We start from the raw sequence: 22200 nt of genomic DNA on the forward strand, positions 1-22200 counted from the left end.
TGAAACACACTTTTGACTTTGGAAGCTGGAGCAGGAACTAATTAGCAATTTCAGGACACAAACAGGATTGGAGGAAGTGTTTGGGTTGGCGTATAATAAATTATTTATTAACATGGGGGAGTCTTTCCATATGTCAGTTGCTTATAAAATGCTTATAAAGGCAAGATTGCAGGACTTCCCATTTAATGAACCAAACAGGCTTTGGTCCCAGTGATTAGGGGCCACTGACCTTCCATTTTTGCAGACTGAGACTGGACCTGGTAGCCTCTGCTGAGCTTGGATTCTGCTAAGCTTCCCCCAAAAAAGATTAGTTGTTTATATCAAAATATTTCCTTCTTTCTGGCATGTATTTTTAGATGTTTGATACTTCTGTGAGGGTATATCCACTGGAGAATAGAAAAATTTATTCTGCCTTATTTGAGGAATTCGAGCTGTGGAGTTCTGCAGCCCTTCACTGCCTTAAGCAGACGATCCTCTAACAAGCAGCTGAATTGATATGAATAACCAAATACCTGTGTAATGGCTTATGACCATTTATGAGACTTTATATAAAAATCATGATGAGCAGTGGAAGTATAAGAGGACTCGGTGAAGCATGAGTAACCCAGAAAGAAGCTTTCAGTTTGGCTTCTAAGCATATTTCAGTGTGCATGAGCTCTGAAAGATTTGGGGTTTTTTTCTTGACGTTGTTTTTCCCTTGGCACTGAAGATAAAACCCAGGCGTGCTGCTAAGGGGAGAACCTGACAGGTGCCAGCCCGAGTGGAAATGCTGTCAGTCGATCCTTGTCTGTCGCAGCTCCGACTCTGATCCACCCAAGCACTTGTCAGGACCGTGTGGGCTTTCACACCCGAGCAGGAGGTCCCTCGGCAGCAGGGATGTTTTGAAGGAGAGTTAGTGGAAACCCCCTAAGTCCCACATCTGACAAAGTAATCCTGTTTCTGGAAATTCCTGAGTGATGGAGGATTTGAGTTTGCCTTGCTGGTTGGTTTTAGTGCCATCACCCCGGTGTGTAACGGCACAGAAGGGCTGACCGCAGAAGGTGCTGTGCGTCCTCTCACGCCTCGGCTCCCCACAGGCCTGGTGGAAACAGCATCTCTGGAGGTCTGGAGGAGCGTGGCTGCTGTGTCCAGAGAAAGCCCTGGTCACTGCTGCAGCCACCCTGAGCCCAGCCTGGCTCCAGGACTGCAGCCGCTCCTTCCCTTGGCTGCCGGCACTGCGGAGCCACCTCACACCTCGGCACTCCGAGTGTGCTGCTGCCTGGGGCTGGAGCCCACGGCTGTGGGGAGTGTGGGCTGCCGGAGCCCACGGCTGTGGGGAGTGTGGGCTGCCGGAGCCCACGGCTGTGGGGAGTGTGGGCTGCCGGAGCCCATGGCTGTGCACTGCAGAGCCTGCACCCTCTCCTCACTCCACAGCCCCTCACAAGCTTTGATTTACTGGGCTTCTGTGACTAGTCTCATGTGGGAGGGGAGGGCACTTGGTGGGATCATACCTGGCGTCACGTTCCAGCATGTTTCATACACCGTCTAGAAGACAGGAAGGCAGATAAGAAGAGGTCTGCAAGGTAAGAAAGCATTTTCTGTGTGTTTTATACCTTTCTTGCATACCTCAGTACTGAATGTCGGAGGGTGTGTGGATATTTCAACTAAATATGCATGTAGGGTTTCTTATTTTGTCATGCAGCTGTCTGCTGGAGTGTTTCTTCCCTTTGCTGTGCTTCTTGCTGGCATTTTATGACAGAAAGTTTATAAAGCTGTTCAATATCTCAACAGTTCTAAATAAAGTCAGAATTTTTTTAATAAAATAAATATGCTTAGGTGGCATCTGCAACCAAGGACTAAAGCATGACTCCTTTTGCAGTAAGTTTTTGTCTGCCGACAGGTTTCTACTGAGCTAAAAGCTCGTTAGCTTCCTGGAGTAAGAGCAGCTGATTGGCATCTGGAACTGCAAAGCTGAGTTTTACAGGGGCTCGAGGCCAAAAAAGGGCAATTTGGAACATATGATCCTTGGTTAAACACACACAGAAGACTAGAGGAAAGAAAATGGTAGACTCAGGCAGCCACAAGTTAAAGGAAGCAGTCCCTTAACAGTGCTATTGATTTTCAGTGATGACTCTAGTTCTGAGACATTCTTCTGTTATGAGGCCCTTGGACTTGCTGATAAGATACTAACAGCAACACATTGTATTTTACTACTGGACATAGCTGCCATGTATTTTTTTTTTTTTAATGGGCTTTCCTTCAGAGAATCACTCAGTATCTCTCTTTTAATAAACACATTTTACACACTAAGCTCAAACCTGCTGATGGTTGGGCTGGACAATTAGGCATCTGCACCAGTAATGGCAGTGAAAAGAGTTTCAGGTCTCTTCAGCTGCACCACATGGCAGCTATGATCAGAAAGCTGTGTTGTGCTTTACCGAGCTGTAGGTGAGGGTTGTAAGGAAAATATTTTTGCCTGCATTTGGTTGTTTGAGTTCAAGGAAAAGTCTCAGAAAACACGCATGTTCTGGCATGAATACGTGAATGCACAGTTGAAAAAACACATTTGTTTATCTAATATGGAAAGTAATAATTTTCCTCACATTCCCAGTCCTCATTAACTTTGCCAGCCATCTTTTTATTTATTTTGTTCCTTTGGGAAAGCTTAGCTAAATGGAAAATGCAGTATGCTCCAAAAAGCAGTGGATTCAAGCCCTACCAAGGCAGAGAGTAAGCATGTTCAGGCCTAGAGATTCCTCCACTTACAGCCTTTCCCCATGAGGAAGAAAGGGCCATTTCCCACCTGTTTGTACCCAGATGAGGCATTCTGCAGTGTCACCTCATTATGTTAGGAAACTATCTTGGACAGTGTTAAGGGTTTGGATTATTGTGGTATCCCCACATATTCCTGGCTGGAGCTTGCAGCGCTGAGGTTGGTAAGCTGGCAGTTCTGAGCCTCTCCACATTTTCTACTGGTGTCACTGGCCCAGGCACCAGGAGCCAGGTAAGCCAGGCAGGCTGGGCAGTGTTATCCTTTCTGGAGAGGATTGTGCAATTCCTTGGAATTGCTTTCTCTGGCTAAAAAGGACGAGTGACAAAATAGAGCTGTTTGGTGACAGGAGCAAGGAGACACCCCTCAGGGCCTGTGGGCAGTCACCAAGCACTGCCATCTGGGTCCTTTCAGAGAGGAGAAAGAAAAGCAGTCAGTCATGTAATCCTGGACCCTCGCAGAGACAGGAGCAGACATATCGGGAGCACCCATGGCCAACAGGAACAGCAGCAGCACTGAGATCTAAAAGAGTAAGCATGGATGTTTGACCTTGTCACTGCTGTTCAAATATCCCTGTGATGTAGCAGACAGCATCTGGAAATTCAGGTTTTCCCTCCCAGGGAAACATAACATGATCAATGACACGCTTGATATTGATCTTGTATGCATTGTCTGGGTTGCTGTCTGTTTAAGGAGTCCCCAGTGCAATGCACATCATCACTGTGCCCAGCTCCTGTTGGTATCAGCTGTTAGACGTGTGAGCCCAACCAGGAAGCTTCAGGAAGGAGCTTCCCTGAAGGGAGCAGGCAGGATTGCTCACATCTAGGAGCTTTGCTGCTCCCTTGGCAAATTGATCTGCTGTCAGTGACATCACCAGCCTGATAAGCATAATCAGTCTTTTGTCTTGAAACACTGTAGTGTTTGAGGCAAGAGTAAGGGGCAACCAGTAAGAGAGATTCCCCTAGACACAGCCTTTCTCCAGGCCAGAGAGTGTTCATCCCTAGCTTAGAGTCCTGGGTGTGCCTGAGCTGCCAGAAATTCCATACCCCAGCATCGCTGGCAGTTCACACTCTGAAACCCTGCAGAGCTGGCAGACCTTTGATGCAAATTAGTTTTGTACTCACTCAGGTATGTGAGCCAGGATTTTGAACCAAGTCCCACTTTGAGATGTTGCAATGGTGATGCAGGGCCTGGGCTGCATTCTGGGAGTTTGCAAACACCATGGTAAGCTGGTGGTGGGAAAAGAGCAGCCCATCCTTCCAAACAGTTTGCATTTGGTATGTAGCTCACAGCCCAGAGACTCCAGTGTGTGCTCTGTGTGCAAGAGAGAGGGAGAAAATTTTATTTACTCTTTGATTTTTAGATACAAATTGCATTTCAAAACAGATTTGCTTTTGGAATAATATGATTGTCCTGTTCTCTTTAAAAGAAACTGCATTTCAGTTATCACTGTGAAGTAAATAAAAATAACTTGGAATTAGAGAAGCTGGTGCAAGAGCAAGTGCTAACATTTCATGTACTGTACTGAGAGCCCCCAAGGTCAGAGGCAAGTCTTCTGGGACTGGGGTAAAGGAAGCTATGTACATGAACTCTCCATTTTAATAATGCAGCCAAAGGGCTTAAGTCCAGTCCAAAGCATTACTGCTTGTGACAATGGTGTTTCTCAAAAGCAAACAAAAAACATTGCCAAAGGTGACCTAGAAATGCTTAAATGTGCTGCAGTTCACCCACGTGTCTCCTTGCCCTGCAGGTGCAGACGTCTAGCAGCTCTCCTATCCCTGCATCAGCCTGGCTGCTGGGGATTCCCTGTGCTTTGGTGGCAGCCCTGTGGGACAGAGCATTCCCCTTTTGAACCAGTAGCTTGGGTAGTGCTCCAGTTATCTGCAGCAGCTTTGAGATTCTTATTAAGTGTTGGTCCTCCAGAGCCTTTGCTACTGATTAGTGAGGAGAAAAGGCTGTTAATGGAACATCTCCATTTGCCAGGAGACTCAGCTGCATATGTTTGGAAAAAGACTTTGTATTGGGCAGTGTGTCAGACACTGTTGGGAGAAATGCTGCTTGCAGGCCCTTTGGAAAGGGAAAACTGTATTAGCTCTAAAATGTGTGGTCACAGAAAACAAGTCAATACAAGGTCAAAATGGGTTGTGTTTGATTGAGACACCTCTTTGTTGAATTGCATTTTCTTTGGATATGAAGTGGGATGTAACCAACCTTGTACAAGTCACACTCTGTATGAAGGTACTTTGATGACAGCTTGTGGAGCTTGGGAAATGTAAAGAGTAATAGAAATAGCAAAAGACCGTTTGCTTTCCCAGGTATCCTTTCTTTGTCTTGCACTGCCTTGCCCTCTAACATTTCCTTTCCTCGCTGCCTTTCTGTCTTCCCTGCAGTCACCCTAGCTCCCTGTGTTGTTTTTTTGCATACCTCACTCTTGGTAGTGCTGGTAGCATTCCTGTTACATCCTTTGGGCTGGGGGTTTGTTTGCTTCCCTTTTGGAGTAGTGTGCCAGTGCTGCTGTCATTGTGGGAGTACGTGATAAGCTGGGAAGAGTTTACATCATTTTAGAACTTCTGTATGACTTAGTAGATTAGTTGGAAAGGTCACACAGTGTGGTGCTCATTTCCTAAATAGAAAATTCTTCTTAAACATTCCCTCTAGCTGATTCGAGTCTCGTGTGTCCCACGTTATTCTGGTTGTACTTTTCAGTACTATTCAAAGGCTGTTCTGTCTGTCTTCAGAGCTGCTGCTCAGTGGTGGATGCTGCATTTGTGATTCAGTCTCTGCAGTAGGCTCAGTACCTGTCCTGACTTGTGCTGTACCTTGAAGTGAAAGCCACAGGGACTGTTCAGAACTTTCCACCTATTATTTCATCTTCATTCGTCGCAGAGTTTGCTGTGCCTGTGCTGTGTGACACTCAGTATTCTGCATGTATCTGCATCGAGCTGCATTCTCGGGCACTTCTGCCAAGCGTTTGGCTCTGCCGGAGCTGGCTGCGTTCGCGCTGCTGCTAAGCCTTTCAATTAGAAGAACCTTGCAAGTTTATGTTGGCATTCAAGCTGCTCTGTGCACTGGGTGCTGAAGCACAGCGTGCAGATAGAAGGGAGCTGATCGGTCAGGTTTTTTAGGGATCTGATTACTGTTTTTATAAATGTAACCAGCTGCCTCCCCCAGCCTTCTATGGGGCTTTTCATGTAGTCTGCTGTGAAACCACACTGCAGGGTGAGGGGTTCCTGGAAGGGGGGAGTTGAACTGCAGCACTGATCTGCTGCTGAAGTGTTCTGAAAACATTTTTGTAGCAAATACGTCTGAGCCCTGGTTTAGACCTTGCAGACAATGAAGTGCACAAGCTGTGGTGAAGGTACCGGCCGGTTGTCAGCAGAGGGCAGGAGTCCAAGGGCTGCGGAGCTTTTCTTTTGTGCACATTCTTAGTGTTCATTTCTTTTACTGTCATGACTCTTTACTTTCTTTTTTGGTTTTTTGTTTGTTTTTTTTTTCTTTTGGTTTTGGCTTTTGGCTGATAGTTTCCTAGTTGCTGAGGGAGATGCTTTTTCACTGTGCAAAGTGTTTTCGGTGACCTTGCGGAGGACGCGCGGTCCGGGCTCCTCTCGCTCCATCTGCCGGCGCTGCAGGTGCGGCTCAGGGCGAGCACAGCGGCCCCAGAGCTCCCAGCGCCGGCAGCCCCCCGGGGCTGTGGCTGGGAATGCACCTCCTGCTGTATGGCAGCCCGAAAGGAGTCCAGGTGCTGCTGCATCTTCCGTCGGGAAGCAAAGTGCAGTGAGTGGGAATTGTGGCTGCACCCTGCAAGAGTGAGTAGGTGTCAGAGTTCACTTCAGTGATTCTCCCCCAACCCTGGTTTAGGAGTTGCTTAGGTTTTTTGTACAGTATTGCCAACATCCTTCCAGCTTCCTATTAAATTTGAAATTTGACAGTTGTTTTAAACAGTCCAGAGGTTTTGTGTGGATAGAAAATTAAGCAGTGTATTTCTGCTGCAGCAGCAGGAGATTCCTCATCTGTCCAGCATCCACATGTGTATAATTTCCCATGCCTGTGGTGGGAGAATAAATCCTAAGTGGAATGGGTGGTGAAGGGGAATAGCTTTGGCAGCCTTGTCCCAAAAAGAGTTGTCTGAATTTGGGATTAAGTGAGTGTATCAGAGATAGGCACCTGGTGCAGTATCTTATGTTATTGCCAGAATGTAGCTAAGTATAGGCACAGGATCAGCATTGCCAAGATGAAAGCAAGTAGTTTTGTGGAGGAGATAATCCAGGAACTGCTGCATCATTCTCAGCGCGGGGACTAAGGGCTGAAGGGATGGAGATGGCTAATCAGCCCAGCTAATTCCTCAGGTGTTTTCCATTCAGGATTCAAATTGCTGTATGTGCTTCTTTGGGCAAGTAATCTACTTGCCACATCCTGGTAATGTGACCTTCACACAGAACTGGTCCCATTTGCCAATTCTGAGCAACTCTGCTGCAGAAAAGCTCATCTTCTATTTCTCAGAAAGATGAGACTGCAGTGTGTTGGAGATGACTCTGATATGGAAGGTACTCCTCTGTGACACGTTCTTGTTAGCTGGGGGAATGCTTACACACTGCAAAAGGTCTGATGCTCACAGTGACATGGCTGTCCAAGGCATTTCTCTGAAAGCCAAAAGCTAATACAGTGAACTTGTTTGCTTTGCTTTCTGCAGTGAAAGAAGCAATAAATTACTTATCTCCATGCTTTTCCAGGAGGAAACAGTGTAGATTGCAACTCAGCACAAATCCATAACCAATGGAAAAATCTCATTTATTCCAGGAAGATTATCTTTTTAAGGGCAGTGCTAAATCTGGGCTATAATTAAAACAGCTTTTTAAAGAAAAAAGAAAAACAGTGGATGTTTTTATCATTTGATGTATTCTCTATCACTAATGACCCTCTTTTCTTCTATCCATTTTTAAATGGGTGTAAGGAGTTAGCTGTATATTGCATAAAAGTAGCATTACCTGAAAAAATAATTAAGATGATCTTGAAATTAAGGAAATCAGTTTTGAAAAGAAGCAAGTGCTTAATGGAGGTGAGACCAGCTGTGCTTCCCAGGAACGTGCTTGAAGCACTTCATGGAAAAATGTACAAGACCTTCATGCAACACTGGAAGGAAATTCATAATAACTCAGACAAATTGCATCCTATAAATAGCAGAGCTGGATTCATTAGGACAGGAGGCAGATGGAGAAAACCTAAAACTTGTTTGTTTCTTTTTAAGACACTATAGTGCTTATGAAAAGTGTCAGCTTGCTGTCAGAGAGGGAAAACCCTCCAGTGCAGCAGCAACTTTCTCATTATTAGTTTTTCATCCCTGCTAATGAGCAACCTGCATGAGGGGCATTCTTGGTGCTTGGCTTTAGAAACTCGTGCTGCTTTTCCCTGGCATACCCAGGCTGACCCAGACCAGCTGCAGTGCTGGGAGAGGAGCAGGGGAGGCAGGAGGGAGGACAGAGCTGTGTGTGGTGTGTAGCACTGGCTGGCACTGTTTGAGACAGATGCCAGTAGGGCAGAGGAATAAATGTAGTTGAAAAGATGGGGGGGTGTGGAGTGAGGTGAGAATCAGCCACCACCTGCTAAGGAGTTATGCCCCAAAGCAGGAAGGTACTGGTGGTTGGTAAAGAAAGTGCTGTGCATTATTGAATAGAGAAGGTGAAGGCATTTTTGAGATGCTCTTACCGTCGTAAGGAGGAAAAAGGAGATGCTTTCATGCATGGAGAGAGGTAATGACAGAGAGCGGGTGAGAGGTGCGTGACTGGAATGCAGCTGTGGCCACAGAAGGGGAGCAGAGGTGAGGGGCTTGGAGCATCTCAGCATCCACACACAGCAAGGTGCTGAGGAAAGAAGTGTGTCCAGTCAAAAAGGAACGTACAGACTGACAGAAAGGGCACATCACAGACTGCATTTAAATAACAGGACAGAGTAACGGTGTGGGGCTGTTTCCAGGTGTGCCAAAATTACAACCAGGTACTTCTAAACAGAAGACTGGCTGAACAATTGCATCCTGTTGAACTACAGGCAAGTCTGAGCTCAGATACAGAAGCAGAAAATGTTCTGTATGAATATTATCTGTTAATGAACCTGCCTTCATCTCTTCTGCTGATCTGATTTACATTTCAGCAAAGCTCCCTTAAAAGATAACAGTGTCAAAATTCCAGTAGGCTATCCTAAGAGATTTTTAAGTATTAGTGTTCAGGAAAGGAACACCAGGCACTTATCAGCAGTGTTTTTTCTTGAGAAGTTCTTAGGTTGCCAATTCACCTTGTGGAGCGGCAGGGGAAAAGGGTGATATGAAGGTCGTACTGGAGTCAGATAATCACAGACTTATTCAAGGAATGGAGAAAAGCTGTACAACTGTTCATGCTTCATGGCTTAAGTAACGATGGTTTTTCCTCAGCATTCAGTATAGAGGGCAATGATCCCAGTGCAAGGGGAGGACACTCGAGAAGAGGAAAGTCAGTGGTATGGATTGGCAGGATGCCTTTGGGGGTTCCATCTGTTGCAGCTTGCACGTATCCGTAGGGTGTCATGTGTAGCAGGCAAGTGGTGGCATTAAAACGAGGCACGGACGTGGAGCAGGTTCAGTGTCCGGTCACTGGAGAAGGATCCGGGCGTGCTGGGGGGCACATGAGAGGCTGAGCACGGAAAGTATGAACCAGTGCATGGATCCTCTTGGATCCTCGTGCATTGATCGGATTTTTGGTATGGAACAAACCTTGGCTGATGGTGTTTGCTTGCTTTCAGTGGGCTAAGTACCTGCTGTACAGCCAGGGGGTTAACACAGCTTGTGTTCGTAGACAGTGTTACACGGCATTTAGAGGGTGAGATCTTGACTCAAAAAGCCATGCAGCTGTATGAAGGATGTGGAGGCTTGTATTTCAGGAAGCCTTTAGCAATAGGGAAGAAAAAAAAAAATCCACTGGATAGGACAGCATTGCTTGAAGATGTCTAAAATATGGTAATCTGTGATGTGTGTATGAGAGATGGGTGATTTTGAAGAGGAGGTGCTGAAGAAAGAAAGTGATTTGTGTTTGGAGGTTTCCTGTCTTGCTAGTGGAAGACTTGCTTTGAATTATGCTATAATTCTAGGACAGCATCTTGTTATGTGAAGAACATTCTTTTCACGTGTACAAATAATAAAAATGATTTTGCTCAAAAGAAGCTTGAAATTGCCTCTTTGCCCAGGCTTCTTCACACTTTCATGCTTTCTTTGATGTCATGTTTTTCTAGAAATCCTCTCCTAGGTAATGCTTGCTGCATTACCTAATGCTTACTGCAAACATCCCAAAGACCAGCAGACAGCTACAAGGACTGCAGATGAGTCACATTGACCAGAGCTTGCTTGTGCCTTTGTGCACTCACCAAGGCGATTTGGGGGTTTAGTTTTTTGTTCGCATAACCCGAACAGCACTTTGAGATGGTTTGTCTGGCCAGTCATTTAAGCAGATGCTTGGCATATTCCGCCCTTTTTCATGCAATGTGTCATGCTACACTTAGTGAAGGAAGATAGGTAAAAATTGCTTCAAATTGTTCAGCAATTTGGAGTGATGGAGTTCTTGCCTAAGATACTTTTAAGGTGGGTAGATGCATAAATCCTAATCCTGTGGACGAGGAAGTCAGGACACGATGGAACTGTCAGTTACTCAGCATCACAAAAGGAAAGAGCTGGGAGTAGCTCTCATTCCTGTCATGCTTAAACTGCACAGCTGGTACAGTGACTCTGGGGATCTGCAGTGAACAGATGTGGCTGTCACAGTCTCCCAGTGTGGGACAATGCCGGCGTATTTCTGTGCTGAATATTTGAACTAGAGTCAGTGTTCCTCCTTGCCACTCACACTTGGGGGGTTCTGGTCCCTTTGACACCTTGCCTTTTCCTTCTTTCCCGTGGGTGTGTGCAGGGCGTGGCTGACAGGATTGTGTAGCTCACTCTGTTGGTCCTGCTCTTTGTATCTCTAAAAGTATTGAGAGATACTAGAACAAGGAAAGAAGTGCAAGGTGAATTTGCAGCCCAGTCTAGAGATGCAGAATAATAATTGTGTATTGCAGGCAAAAATTGTCTCTTGTCACCACCTGCATGCTGGGCAGTTTATAGCATAGCACAGATTCCAGAAAGAATTGTCAGCCTTTAGACAAGCAAAGTGACCTGCAGCCCAGGTGAACATTTCTCTGTATGAGTTGCTGTCTCCACCATTTCCAGCAACTGTGGATAGAATGTCTTGGTCATGGCAGAAGCTCTACTTTCTGAATTGTCACTGCTTTCACTTGGTTGTTCTCTTACATTATTGAATAGGGGTATGTGTTTGTTTATTCATTGTGTTCTCTGCTTCTCTTGCTTCTGTTCTCCTCTTGCCCCACCTGCAGGCTTTGAATTATTGTACCAGCCAGATGTGGTCCGACTGTACCTCTCCATCCTCACTGAAAGTCAGAACTTCAACACTCTGGAAGCTGCAGCAGGAGCTTTGCAGAACCTTAGTGCTGGCAACTGGACGGTGAGCACAGTCTTCAGTCTTTTTTGTTTCCTTTGTGTAAGTAAAGAATAAGGGGATGTCCCATTGTAGGTGTGCTGTTACATTGTACATTTGTATCTCCTTTAAAAAGGAGGGAGGTGGGAATGTTAAGGAAATTACTTCCATTTTCTTATTGAAAATGTTTTGCATCTTCTGGACTGGTGATGTTTACATAGTGGAACTATGCTCAGTGCCACCACTTCAGCCACTTAAGCATTGCTTTGTCCATTCAGAAAAGCCTGGTATTAGATAGTTAGGTGTTCTGAATACTTAATTTGTTGGATTGACAGTTTGCTGAGGAAACTGCCCTCCAGAGTGTCCCCTAACACCCTCTGTGAAGCATCCCCAGCGCTGATCACTTCTAGAACTGCTCAGCAAAGTGGGACTGATAGCAGCCTGAGGGTTGACAGGGTGGTGCTTCACAGCTGCCTTGGGTACAGCTTATTTTAAATAATTCAGGCTTGTTTGAAAAACAATCATGAAACAGAATAAAACCATGAAATTGGAGGAGGAGGAAGATAACAGATGCTTTAGATGCTTTACTGTTTCTTCCAAGTGACCTCTTTTTTCCTAATCCAGAGGGATGTGTTTTCACACCAAGGTGTGGACAGAACAGATGCTGGCAGATGATGCTCCTTCCTTCTGTTCCTGCCCTCTTTCCCCAGAAGCTGGAGGATGAACTCCTACACCCTTTCTTCCTTGGTTCTTGGTGAACTTGAATGAAGGGTTAAGGCAATGGGATAAATCAGCACGCACAACCTAACTGGTCTTTGCAGATAAAAAAATGGGTTACAGCACTGAAGTAAATGCCAGGGGCAAGGAAAGAGCAGGTATATGAACTCACAATACTTGGTGTTGTTTCTTTTCCCTCGTGTCCCGATCAGTGGTCCACGTACATCCGTGCGACGGTGCGGAAGGAGAGGGGGCTGCCGGTGCTCGTGGAGCTGCTCCAGTCTGACTCAGACAAGGTTGTGAGGGCTGTGTCCATTGCCCTGAGAAACCTTTCCATGGATCGTCGCAATAAAGATCTCATAGGTATGTCTGAACTTCTCTAACCAGCCTGGGGTCTTGGAGACCCTTGAGGGACCTCACATTTTCTGTCCCTTGTGCTGAGGATTTGTTCTCTCTGCAGTTTCCAGCCATGCTGTCTGGGATTGGCTGTAGCCACCAAGTGGAGGGAGAGCTGTCAGCTCACAATGTATTTCCAGCCCACTCAAACAAGCTCTGGCTTGAAGGAGATCTCTAACTTGGGAGTGCCATTAGGTGTACGTTTCTGCAAGAGAGGAGTGTGTGTAGATGTGCAGAGGGCTTGGATGGGTTCAGAGGTTTCTTGTCTTTTCCTTAGCTCTGGCTGGTGTGGGACTTGGGCTCATAGATGTTGCTCCTTAGGCCTGCCTGCTATTCCAGTTAGAGTGGGAGTCTGGCCTCTGTCATGCTGAGCTAACCTGGGGAAGTGCAGGGTACTCTAAAGTTGTACCTTTGGATTTTTGCTTCCTCCTTCCTTTCTCATCCTTTTGCCTGGTGGGTATTTGTAGAAGCTGGACACTAAGCAACTTAATATTCTTCAAGTTGGTGTTCAGCACTGCTCTAGCTCCTTTCCAAAGTGGTACCTGCCTATAAGCAGGAATCTTGGAAGATTCAGCTGAGATGAGTTTTTCTCTACATGATCTCTGTATTTAACTAAGGTATTTGTTTAAACTCTAACCTTGTCAGGCCAGGAAGTACTGGTGACCTGTTTAGGGCCATCATTGAAGTTGATACTGGCAAATAGCAAGGTGGGATTCTACCTTAATATGTCAGGTTCTCATTTTAATAGTTCAGAGGTGTAGCCAGGCAAATGGTACAGATAGATACCTGGGAATGATAAAATACAGATTCCCTGTTTTCTCTCAAGTACTATACATGGAGAAGGCTAACTGCCCCCAGGAGGAAATACTCTCTTACCTTTGTTGGAGAAGGTTAATAAATGCATGGCTGCACACCTTGCCCCAGAAGGCCTATTACCAGGCTAAGTTGAGTAAACCATGTGCATGTATTAGCATGAATACCTGGCATTAGCAGCTACTGGATGCTTTTTTGCCTCAGGCTTTGCAAAATATGATAGATGTTGGCTGTAAAATTCTCAGTAAAAATGGCTTTTTTCTCTCCTCAGTACCTTTCAGAATCCATGATGAAGGACTTTTTTATCTTAGCTTTATCAGCTGTCAATCGCCTTGAAATACTGAATGAATGATAAATACCCTGTGAAGTTACAGTCTTGTGGTTTTAAAACACATCCATTATAAGGGGTTTTTTCGACATAGCAAACACCATTGACTTTCATCATTCAGGATGGGAAGCTAAAATTATTATTAGGGCTGCCTAATGGTATCTCTTCACCTTATCTAGGTAGTTATGCCATGGGTGAGCTGGTAAGAAATTTGCCCAGCAGGCAGCAGAGATCTGCAAAGAACCTGGAAGAGGACACAGTGGTTGCAGTGTTGAATACCATCCATGAAATCATTACTGACAGCTCAGAAAATGCAAGGTCTCTGATCCAGACACAGGGCATTCAGAAGCTGGTAGCTATCAGCAAGTCAAGGTAAGTGACAGTTGAAGGCAAAATGTATAAGAACTCCTTGCAAACATGACAATGTCACTATGAACAGCAGCTTCTGCTTTGTGAAAGTATTGGAGCATCCCAACCTCTCAGAGCTGTAATTTCAGCAGTTAATATAAACAAAGTAAAAGCAGCCAGCACCTTTAAAAGGTACTTGATGAAAAAGGTTAATTCATGAGTCACTTCAGTCATGTTAAGACGTGCTCTCTCCTTGTCAGAGTCATCTTAGCACCATATATGCACCAGGCAGCATTTGCAGTGAAACCATGATCTTTGGTTTTAGTTCGAAGGCCTTTTTTCTGTGGCAGTGTTCCACTGCTGGAATGCCAGTGATGAAATGTGTTTCTTTCAAGTGAAATTGTTAACGATGTGTGGTAATTGTTCTGGCCAAAGGGCTGGTGGTGGTGATTTTAAGTGACAAATTTTCTTCCATTTAAAAACTCTGTTCTGACTGCTGTGGAGGAATGTTTTGTGTAGTTTGTGTAGTTAGACTTTGTAGATGTGTTTGCTGCAAACTTCTGGGAGAGTGGCTGAAGTAGCCTTCTTGGGTTTTATTGTTACAAAATATGAGAGCCACCAAAAATCTAGTCCTGTTTTAGATTATAAAAGGTGTCTGTGTACTGACTTAGTAAGGAATAGATAAAATTTCATTTTCAGTTCAAAAACAGCTTACTTTTTTTGCTGACCGAAATTACTGTGTGAGGTATTTGAAGCCATGGAGCAACTTCATTGAATTGTGAGGAACATTGGGATGAAGGTTTGAAAAGTGGCTTAGAATTTTTTTTTCATTTGGGTTTTTTTTTTCCTGAATAAATCCAGGCAGAATGGAATCTGTCTGTTCTTTGTTAATGACAGCTACAAGACAAAAATGTCACCATGGCCCCTGACCTGACCTTGCTTGTCCAGCAATACATGTGAAAACACAGAAATGTGCAAAATTCATAACGTTTTGATTTCTGGTTTTGTCAGCCAATAGCTATAGATATTATGAAGTCACTGAATGATTTCACATAAATCCCGTTACTTATAGGTTGAAATAATAGCTGTGTGGATTATTAACATACAAATAGTCAGACATTGCTTGATACTTAAACTGTAATTTTATCTTGCAAATCAGCCAGTCTCCCAGAGAAACAAAAGCAGCATCTCACATTCTTCAGATGATCTGGAGCTATAAAGAACTACGAAATGCCCTTCAGAAAGATGGGTGGAACAAGTCACACTTTCAGGTAAAGATCTTAAGTAAGTTCTGGAAATGCCTGAGTGGAGATGTCCTTACTTAGGCCAGTCTTGCAGTCTGTAGATCTTCATTTTCACTTCTGTTCTTCCAGTGAGAGCACAATGGATTGTGCCCTACTCAGTAACACCATCCTGCATAGAGTTGCTGGCTGTGCTTTGCTGTGGTCTGTGGAATGTACCTCTTTAGGTTTGGGGAGTTTGCCATCCTGTACAGCCCAAATTCCCTGATTTACTCATGGAAGAATTAGCATGTCTTGTCTTAGTTGTGTCTCCTTTGAATATTCTGCACAGCAGCCTAGGGCAACCACCTCTGCTTGATGCAGCCTCCTCACCTTTTCTTGTGGAAGGCTTTTGCTTTTTTCACAGGGCAGCAGTGCTGCCATTGAGAGAACAGGGAGAAAATTCCTCCATCAAATCTATGTGAAAATGAAAAAAGCTCCATTCCATATTATCAACAGAAGGGGGGCTTAGGAACATTCCATAACCTCTCTCTGTGCTGTTGCTTCATTTATTTTTATTGTTCAGTTTCCACAAGTAGCAATTTGGTGTTTGTGTGTTTTTTGTCTTGTAGTCTGTTTCTGCAGCTCCAAAGGGCTCCAAAGGTACTGCTGGCAGGTCTGGCTATGACGACAGCACTTTGCCTCTGGTGGATAAAAGTCAAGGTCAGTTCTTCTCTTTATCACTTGTCATATAGTGCTTTACTGGTTTTCTGGATTTGTTGTAACTGTGTTACAGCACAAGGGGGTAAAAATGCATTATTCATATATGATTTTTACCCCACAGTCTCAAAATAATCAGTCCCTGTTACTTGGAGAGGGATAGAATTTCTTCCCTTACAATGTAGTAGAATGTACAGTACTGATACTGGTTTCTCAGCTTGGGTGCCAATGTTATCAGTTACCTGCAAGTGGGGTTGACCTTACCCCTACTCTGTACTGGAGTTTTTCCCTTTTTTAAATAAATGTGCCCATTTTGGCACAGCCTCTTCCTCTACCATGCAGGGCTTTTTTATTGGAGATGAGTTTATTCAAGCTTCACTAATCCTGTCTGTGCTTTTTCATGAGGCACAGCCACACCAACACCAGTGTAACACCAGCTTAAATTTCACCATGATTGCTGTGTCTCTGAGCCTGGCTCTGGTTGCTAAGAGCAGGATTTGCCTGGTGCACTTTCTCTGGTTTAACTGCAGGTTAGTGCAGAAACAACAGCCCCACATTGCCCTGCCTGTTTCCACCTTCCCTGTCTTTGATCAAACCTGGCACATTATGCAGACAGAGGATGATTTGGGTCAGCTTGCTGATGACAAGAAACTTGTTTTCTTTGTGGATTAGTTTTCTGTTGGCTCAGCAGGCTGCTGGATTGGCTGGTGTGCTGTGAGAAGCTGCACCCTTACTTATTTTCCTTCTCTTTTATTCTGGAGAGACCAAAGAGAAGCTTGTTAATCGTGGTAGGTAGTCCAAAGCAGAACTGTGGCTTCTGTTGGAGAGAGAAAGCTGTGTATTACAGTGCCAAAGCAGCAAATACATGGATTACATGTGCTCTCTGGAGAATTTGATTCAGACTTCCCTTTCTGAATGGATAACAATTGAATAGTTTGGGAATTTTTTAAATAATAATCTCTGCATTCAGTACTTTATCAACCACTCTGGTTTTGTGACTAATTTAAAACTACCAGGTTTTGAGAAAAGCAAATGTACCTCAAGTTGTTCCAATGCTTCTGTTTTCTAGATAATGAGAAGTCTGGGAGTCGTGATATGATACCTATGGATGAACTTGGCCCAGGTAAATTCAGTCATAGATCAGACTCTCTGTCTGTTCCAATAGAGCACACTGTCACTCACAGGAAAGTTCAACTATTTCTCTAGGAGATATTATCTCAGATGGATAAAGCTGACATTTAAAAACAGAGCATTACCTCACAAAATATTGGTCGTCGTCTTTTTTTTTCCTTTGTATACATGTGGAGTGTACACACCATTTTCCCCCACTACTTAATGCATATATTGGAGGTACATTGACCCAGCTTTCATTCTACTCTTTGGTCCCTGAGGCAGCTGCATTCCCTATTACAGATCTGGAAGTCTCCAGGATTCAGAAAGAAAGAGTTGAAAACTTACTTCAGTGTATTGCTTGTGTTTAAATCTGTCGTGCCTTTGTTATTTTAGGTAAAACCAAAAATAGGTTTGTGTGTGTGATATTCATTACTCTACTTTCCATTTACCTGCATCTAAACAACCCTGGCTTTTCCTCTAGACTGAGAAGAGCCACTGACTGTCAGTGATGTGCTTTGAGACTGATAAGCTCTGTAGTGTTAAACTTCTTTTTTTTACCTTTACCAAGGTGGATAAAGGTGCTGTGTGGTCTCTTGAGAATTTGCACCTATTAAAATGCACCTATATGAATGCCTCCAGATCAAACAGTTTGGTACACTGCTATTAGTAACTGTGATTGAATAAAATAGCAAGTTAGAGCCAAGAAAAAGCCAAGCATGTTGAGAAAGTAAAAGAACAGGTATATATTACCTTTTATATTCTTGGAAAAACGAGATGCCACCTGCTATGAATCAACTGTCCATATGTATTTTGCCTTAGGGAACACTGAAACATTTGTTCTCACAATGGAAGAAAATCTCTTCTTAGAGGATTGCCTGGCAGGAATAGCTGTGTGCTGGCAGGTGCTGCAGAATGGGCAGTGCTGATTGTTTATAGTCTCAGTATTAATTGCTGCCTTATGCTCTCAGGAGTTACTGGTACAGCCCTGAGTACAAAACAAAATGCAAATTTACAGCATATGTACACCATCAGGCAGATTCCCTGGGCCATGCTGTTCTCCAGTCTTTTTATCACCTTTAGAAGATGAGATCTGTCAAGTTTTCTTGATTCCAGATCTTGAGTGCTTTTTACTTCGATATGACTATGACTTTAGTCTCTTTTCAGCTGACCTCTGAAATAACACAACTTCGTTTATCCAGTTCACTATCCTTAATTCCAGGGAACTGGAATAACAGCATTTCATCTCTTTTCTTCAGGCTCTTCCAAATGCTGCATGTTTTTTGTCTTACGGGCATATTAATATGAGAAGGCTGCTCTAGACTTTATTTTCAGATTTTATCTTTGTAGTGGACTGTTGTGTTCTGGAATTTCTGTTCTTTTTCCACTCTGGAATGAACTGGTCCTTCCAGCCCAGTGTTCATCCCGTGCTGAGTACATGCATACAAGACTGATGGTTCCAGAACATCCCCACATGTCTGCCCCTCCTCTGTGGGTTCTTCTCTCCAGTGTTCAGGCTGTCCTGGTGCCTGGGCCTTTCTCATTAACCCACATTGGCTCTGCTTCAAGATCACAAAAAGAAAATTGCTGGTGCTGTCTCAGCTTCTTTCCTAATGCTGTAGGAGTCATTCTCACCAGAGGAAATCACTTTGCCAATGTCATTGGTTAGGGAGCAGAAGGATACGTTCCCCATCAGCTGACAGTACTAGAGCAGTCTGGGCCAGTCTGCCCCTGCTGTCTGGGGCACTGGAACAGCCTGGATATGGTGTGGATGTGCTGGGAGATATAAAAAACCCCATATTACGAGTTACCATGGGATAATCAGGTTTGTCAGGCGTCCCCAGCTCCAGCAGGCTGGAGAGCAGCAGTGCCACTGTCACCATGTGTCTGGAGCCCTGCCCCTGAGCTGTCTGCAGGGGCAGCAGAACAGGGATCTCCAGTGTGTGCCAAGTCCTCCAAAACTCTGTGTGTGCCTTAAACTGCAGGCACTCAGACAGGAGCACTGTGGAGGTGAAATTGTTCAGACCAGAGACAGAGAGTTCAAATGCCATTGTCCTTCATGCCCATCTTTAGGCATGACTTTTCCTTTTTCCTCCTCCTCTTTGATGGGTTTAGAGGCTTGATCTTTTTTAAGTTGAGAACTGTGTGAGGACACAGATGGACTGACAGTGGCAGGCATGAATTTGGTCCTGTAATTTGTGATGACATAAAAATGTTGCTGTAGAGTGAAGGGGAGATAGAGAAGCAAGAGACAACAGCAAGCAGGATGCCAAGAGAGGGAAGTAAACAAGCCAAGGATGGGACATTCTTCTGTTGACCAAAACAACTTTGGTTCAATTCAGAGTCATGTACTTATACCTTGGAGCAGCAAGATACATGTAGATATTTATGCCACAGAAGTAGTTAATTCTGACTGCCTCTTCAAATGAATATGAAACATTGGAGAAGCAGTTTTCTAACTGCAGATTTCTAACTTCTTGCAGAGCTGTTGTTCTCAGGGCAGTGAGGTACTACTTCTCTAATGCAGACTCTTTCAAAGTATTTCTCATTTTATTTGGTCAAATCATGAACTTCCTATCTCTGCTGCTGCTTATCTTGACAGAGGCAAGCACAGTGTGTGGGTTTTGGACATGTAGGTGCTAGTCAGTGTGCAGGCCAGGGGCCCACAGGACAAAATGCAAAATGTGTTGGAGTTCAGATGCAAAGGGCAAAGTTCTTGAGTATTCTTTGTTATCAGATTTTTGCCACTGCAAAACTGGAATTTTCCTCTTGCTGATGTGTCCTGGCTAAGTGTGGGAGTTTTAATTTTTTCCTAGTATTAAAGATATGTTTTAGTTTTTTATTTTTTATTATTACAGTTTACTAATGATCTTGCTCCCTGGGAAGTATCACAGCTGCCATCCTTCACTTAGTGGCTGTTGCTTTCTGGGGGTAGTTCAGAGGTTTCATTGTGTCTTGGCAATTCCTTTTGGAAGTGTTTGTCGATCATCTGTGATGATGGCACTACAAAAATGCAAAGTGATCCATTACATCCTTGTGAGTACAGTTACCATGAGATTGTAAAAAGCTACCACCCAGTTGCTGCAAAGTTTGATTTTCTGTTTTCCCATCACTTAATACATACTTCTGTGAAGTATGTTGTCCTAACTAAATGATGAATCTGTAGATTAGGACGTAGCCTACTGGCAGTGTTCATGCCTGTCATTTGAAAGAGAATTATCGGTCGTGCGTTCTCCACAAGTGCTGGCTGGGTGGCTGGGTGCAGCTGGTTTTTTACTTTTTTTGTTCAAAAGGAATAGCTAAAAATGTCATCTTGATTGTCAACAAGTAATTGTAAGTTAAGTGCTGTGTAGCAAATCATGCTTTATGATCTGTGAAGTACATGTATAACTCCAGAATTCTTTAGTTATTTTTGGTCAGTGTGGTTAAATCATCTCTTATTGCCCTTGATGTCAAAAATACGTCCTGCCTCAGGTGCTTGTTTGCTGGTCTGTGTGCCCTTGGGTTTGAGGCACACAGAACACTGCAGCTTTTCTCATCCTGACCTGGCTCTATGTGCAGTTGTCATGTGGGCAAACAGTGCCACGAGAAGCCCACAAATACATCACTCATTTTTCCTTAATAGCCTGTTACAGGCAAGTAATAAACCCGAAAGAGAGGCATTTTGATAGTTTATGTAAAACTTTTTATGGTATTCTAAAAACACAGTTTGTCAGGACAAGAAAACATTAATGATCCCTCAATTACATAGGGGAAAACAAAAGCCTACAGGGAGGTATAAATTCGGGTGTTGTTTACTCCAGATTACAATGCTGTCAAAGCAGAGCAGGCAAGGATCTATTTGTCACTGTTAATGAGGGAAATCTGATGCATCGTGAAAATAAATTAAGTTTTGCATTGTCTGACAGTGATTCAAAGTAAAGGTTCTGAAATAATTACAGCCATTTCTCTATAAAACCCTCTCACAGTTTTCTTCCTTGTGTTCATCATGCTTTCATGCAGTTCCTTAGTTGTCAGGAGAAAAGGCACCAACAGGTGCTGCTTCATAATGAAAGACAGCCCAAGCACAGCAGGGATTGCATTGAGATTTCTTCCAACTCGACAGGCCCTTTTTCTCAGTGCTCTGATAGGGACTCTTCCAAATTATTGTCATGTCCTGCTAGTAGTCAGGCTCAGGAAGAGTGGGAACAGGCTGCAGAGCATTCCGAGAATGAACACAGCCAATTAATCAGGCTGCTAAGCCAGGAATGCAGGATTTGGGCTGAATTTGGAGCTCATTAGCCACAGGGCATGAGATGACAACTTGCTGCTTTCCTTGGGCACACTAAAAAGTGCAGCAGGCTGGGATGAAAACAGTGCTGTTTGCTAATGAGTGCCAGCATCTGGCAGTGCTATAAAAAGAAGACTTCTCTGTTTGTTTTTAGCTAGTAAAAATGAAATTTCAGAGCTGGAGCACATGAGAAGCAGGCTGCTGGGGTTGTGGTGGTTTGTTTTGCTTTGCTGAACAATTCTGCTTGCATCAGCTCTGTTTCTGCTCTTGTTTTTGCTTCATGCCCTCCTGTTGTGTTTTCTCCTCAGATGGATATTCCACCATCGACCACCGAGACAAGGAGCGCAAGTACAAGAGCAGCGATAACACGGGAGACGCTTCCGAGAAGGAGCCTTTAAAAGTGAGCTCCCTCTTACTGCTGAGTGCTAGGTAGTGCCCTGGGAAGAAAGGAGTCCAGTGTCCTCAGCCAGAAACACAGGGTAGTCACTCCCCAGGGGGCTGTATAAAGGGCCTTTTTTTATTTCACATGAAGGCATTATTTTGTAATTTAGCACTTGGCTAACTAGAAATAAAAGCAAAATGTTGCTTTCCAGTGCAGGAGCAAGTGCAGTTAGTTGCTGTACTCTTGTAAATGGATGAGGTTGTAAAGATAGGTGTTTGTTCTGTTGCCCTTGTCCAGGCAGCATTCCCTGGCCCTGAGCTGTGTAACTGTGCTCAGACTTTGTTCTGACAAGTCTCTTCAGATTGTCATGCTGCTTTATTGTCTTCATCATGAGAAATAGGTGTGATCTTGTATGTCCATGTCCAGCAGTGTGGTGAATAGTACTCATTTCTGCAACACTCGTTCACAGTCCTGACGGTGGACCATGACCATGGGCCAGGGAGATGGAGAGCGAAGAAGAAACATGCACAGTTATGTGTGTGTCTTCTAAATACAAATTTAGACTGCTTTCTAATTAAAAACAATTTTTGCTTTACAAGGCTTTTTGTTATTATGGGCTGTGTACAAATGTGGCTCAGTACGCTCTGTGTGATTCCTGTTG

General features: G+C 44.1%; 1 protein-coding gene across 3 annotated transcripts in view; it reads left to right on the forward strand.

The window, feature by feature from the left end:
• ARVCF (ARVCF delta catenin family member) overlaps nucleotides 1-22200 on the forward strand; it is a 137732-nt gene that overhangs the window by 107625 nt on the left and 7907 nt on the right. For all 3 annotated transcript variants that reach the window (XM_041410211.1, XM_041410212.1, XM_041410210.1), the window contains 7 exons: nucleotides 11135-11262; nucleotides 12165-12315; nucleotides 13669-13861; nucleotides 14997-15108; nucleotides 15690-15780; nucleotides 16847-16900; nucleotides 21466-21557. In XM_041410211.1, coding sequence (XP_041266145.1) covers nucleotides 11135-11262; nucleotides 12165-12315; nucleotides 13669-13861; nucleotides 14997-15108; nucleotides 15690-15780; nucleotides 16847-16900; nucleotides 21466-21557 — 821 coding nt within the window. The remainder of the gene's footprint in view (nucleotides 1-11134; nucleotides 11263-12164; nucleotides 12316-13668; nucleotides 13862-14996; nucleotides 15109-15689; nucleotides 15781-16846; nucleotides 16901-21465; nucleotides 21558-22200) is intronic.

This window comes from Onychostruthus taczanowskii, unplaced genomic scaffold, assembly GCF_017590055.1.
Source record: "Onychostruthus taczanowskii isolate IOZ18803 unplaced genomic scaffold, ASM1759005v1 scaffold32, whole genome shotgun sequence".
Taxonomy (NCBI): Eukaryota; Metazoa; Chordata; class Aves; order Passeriformes; family Passeridae; genus Onychostruthus; species Onychostruthus taczanowskii.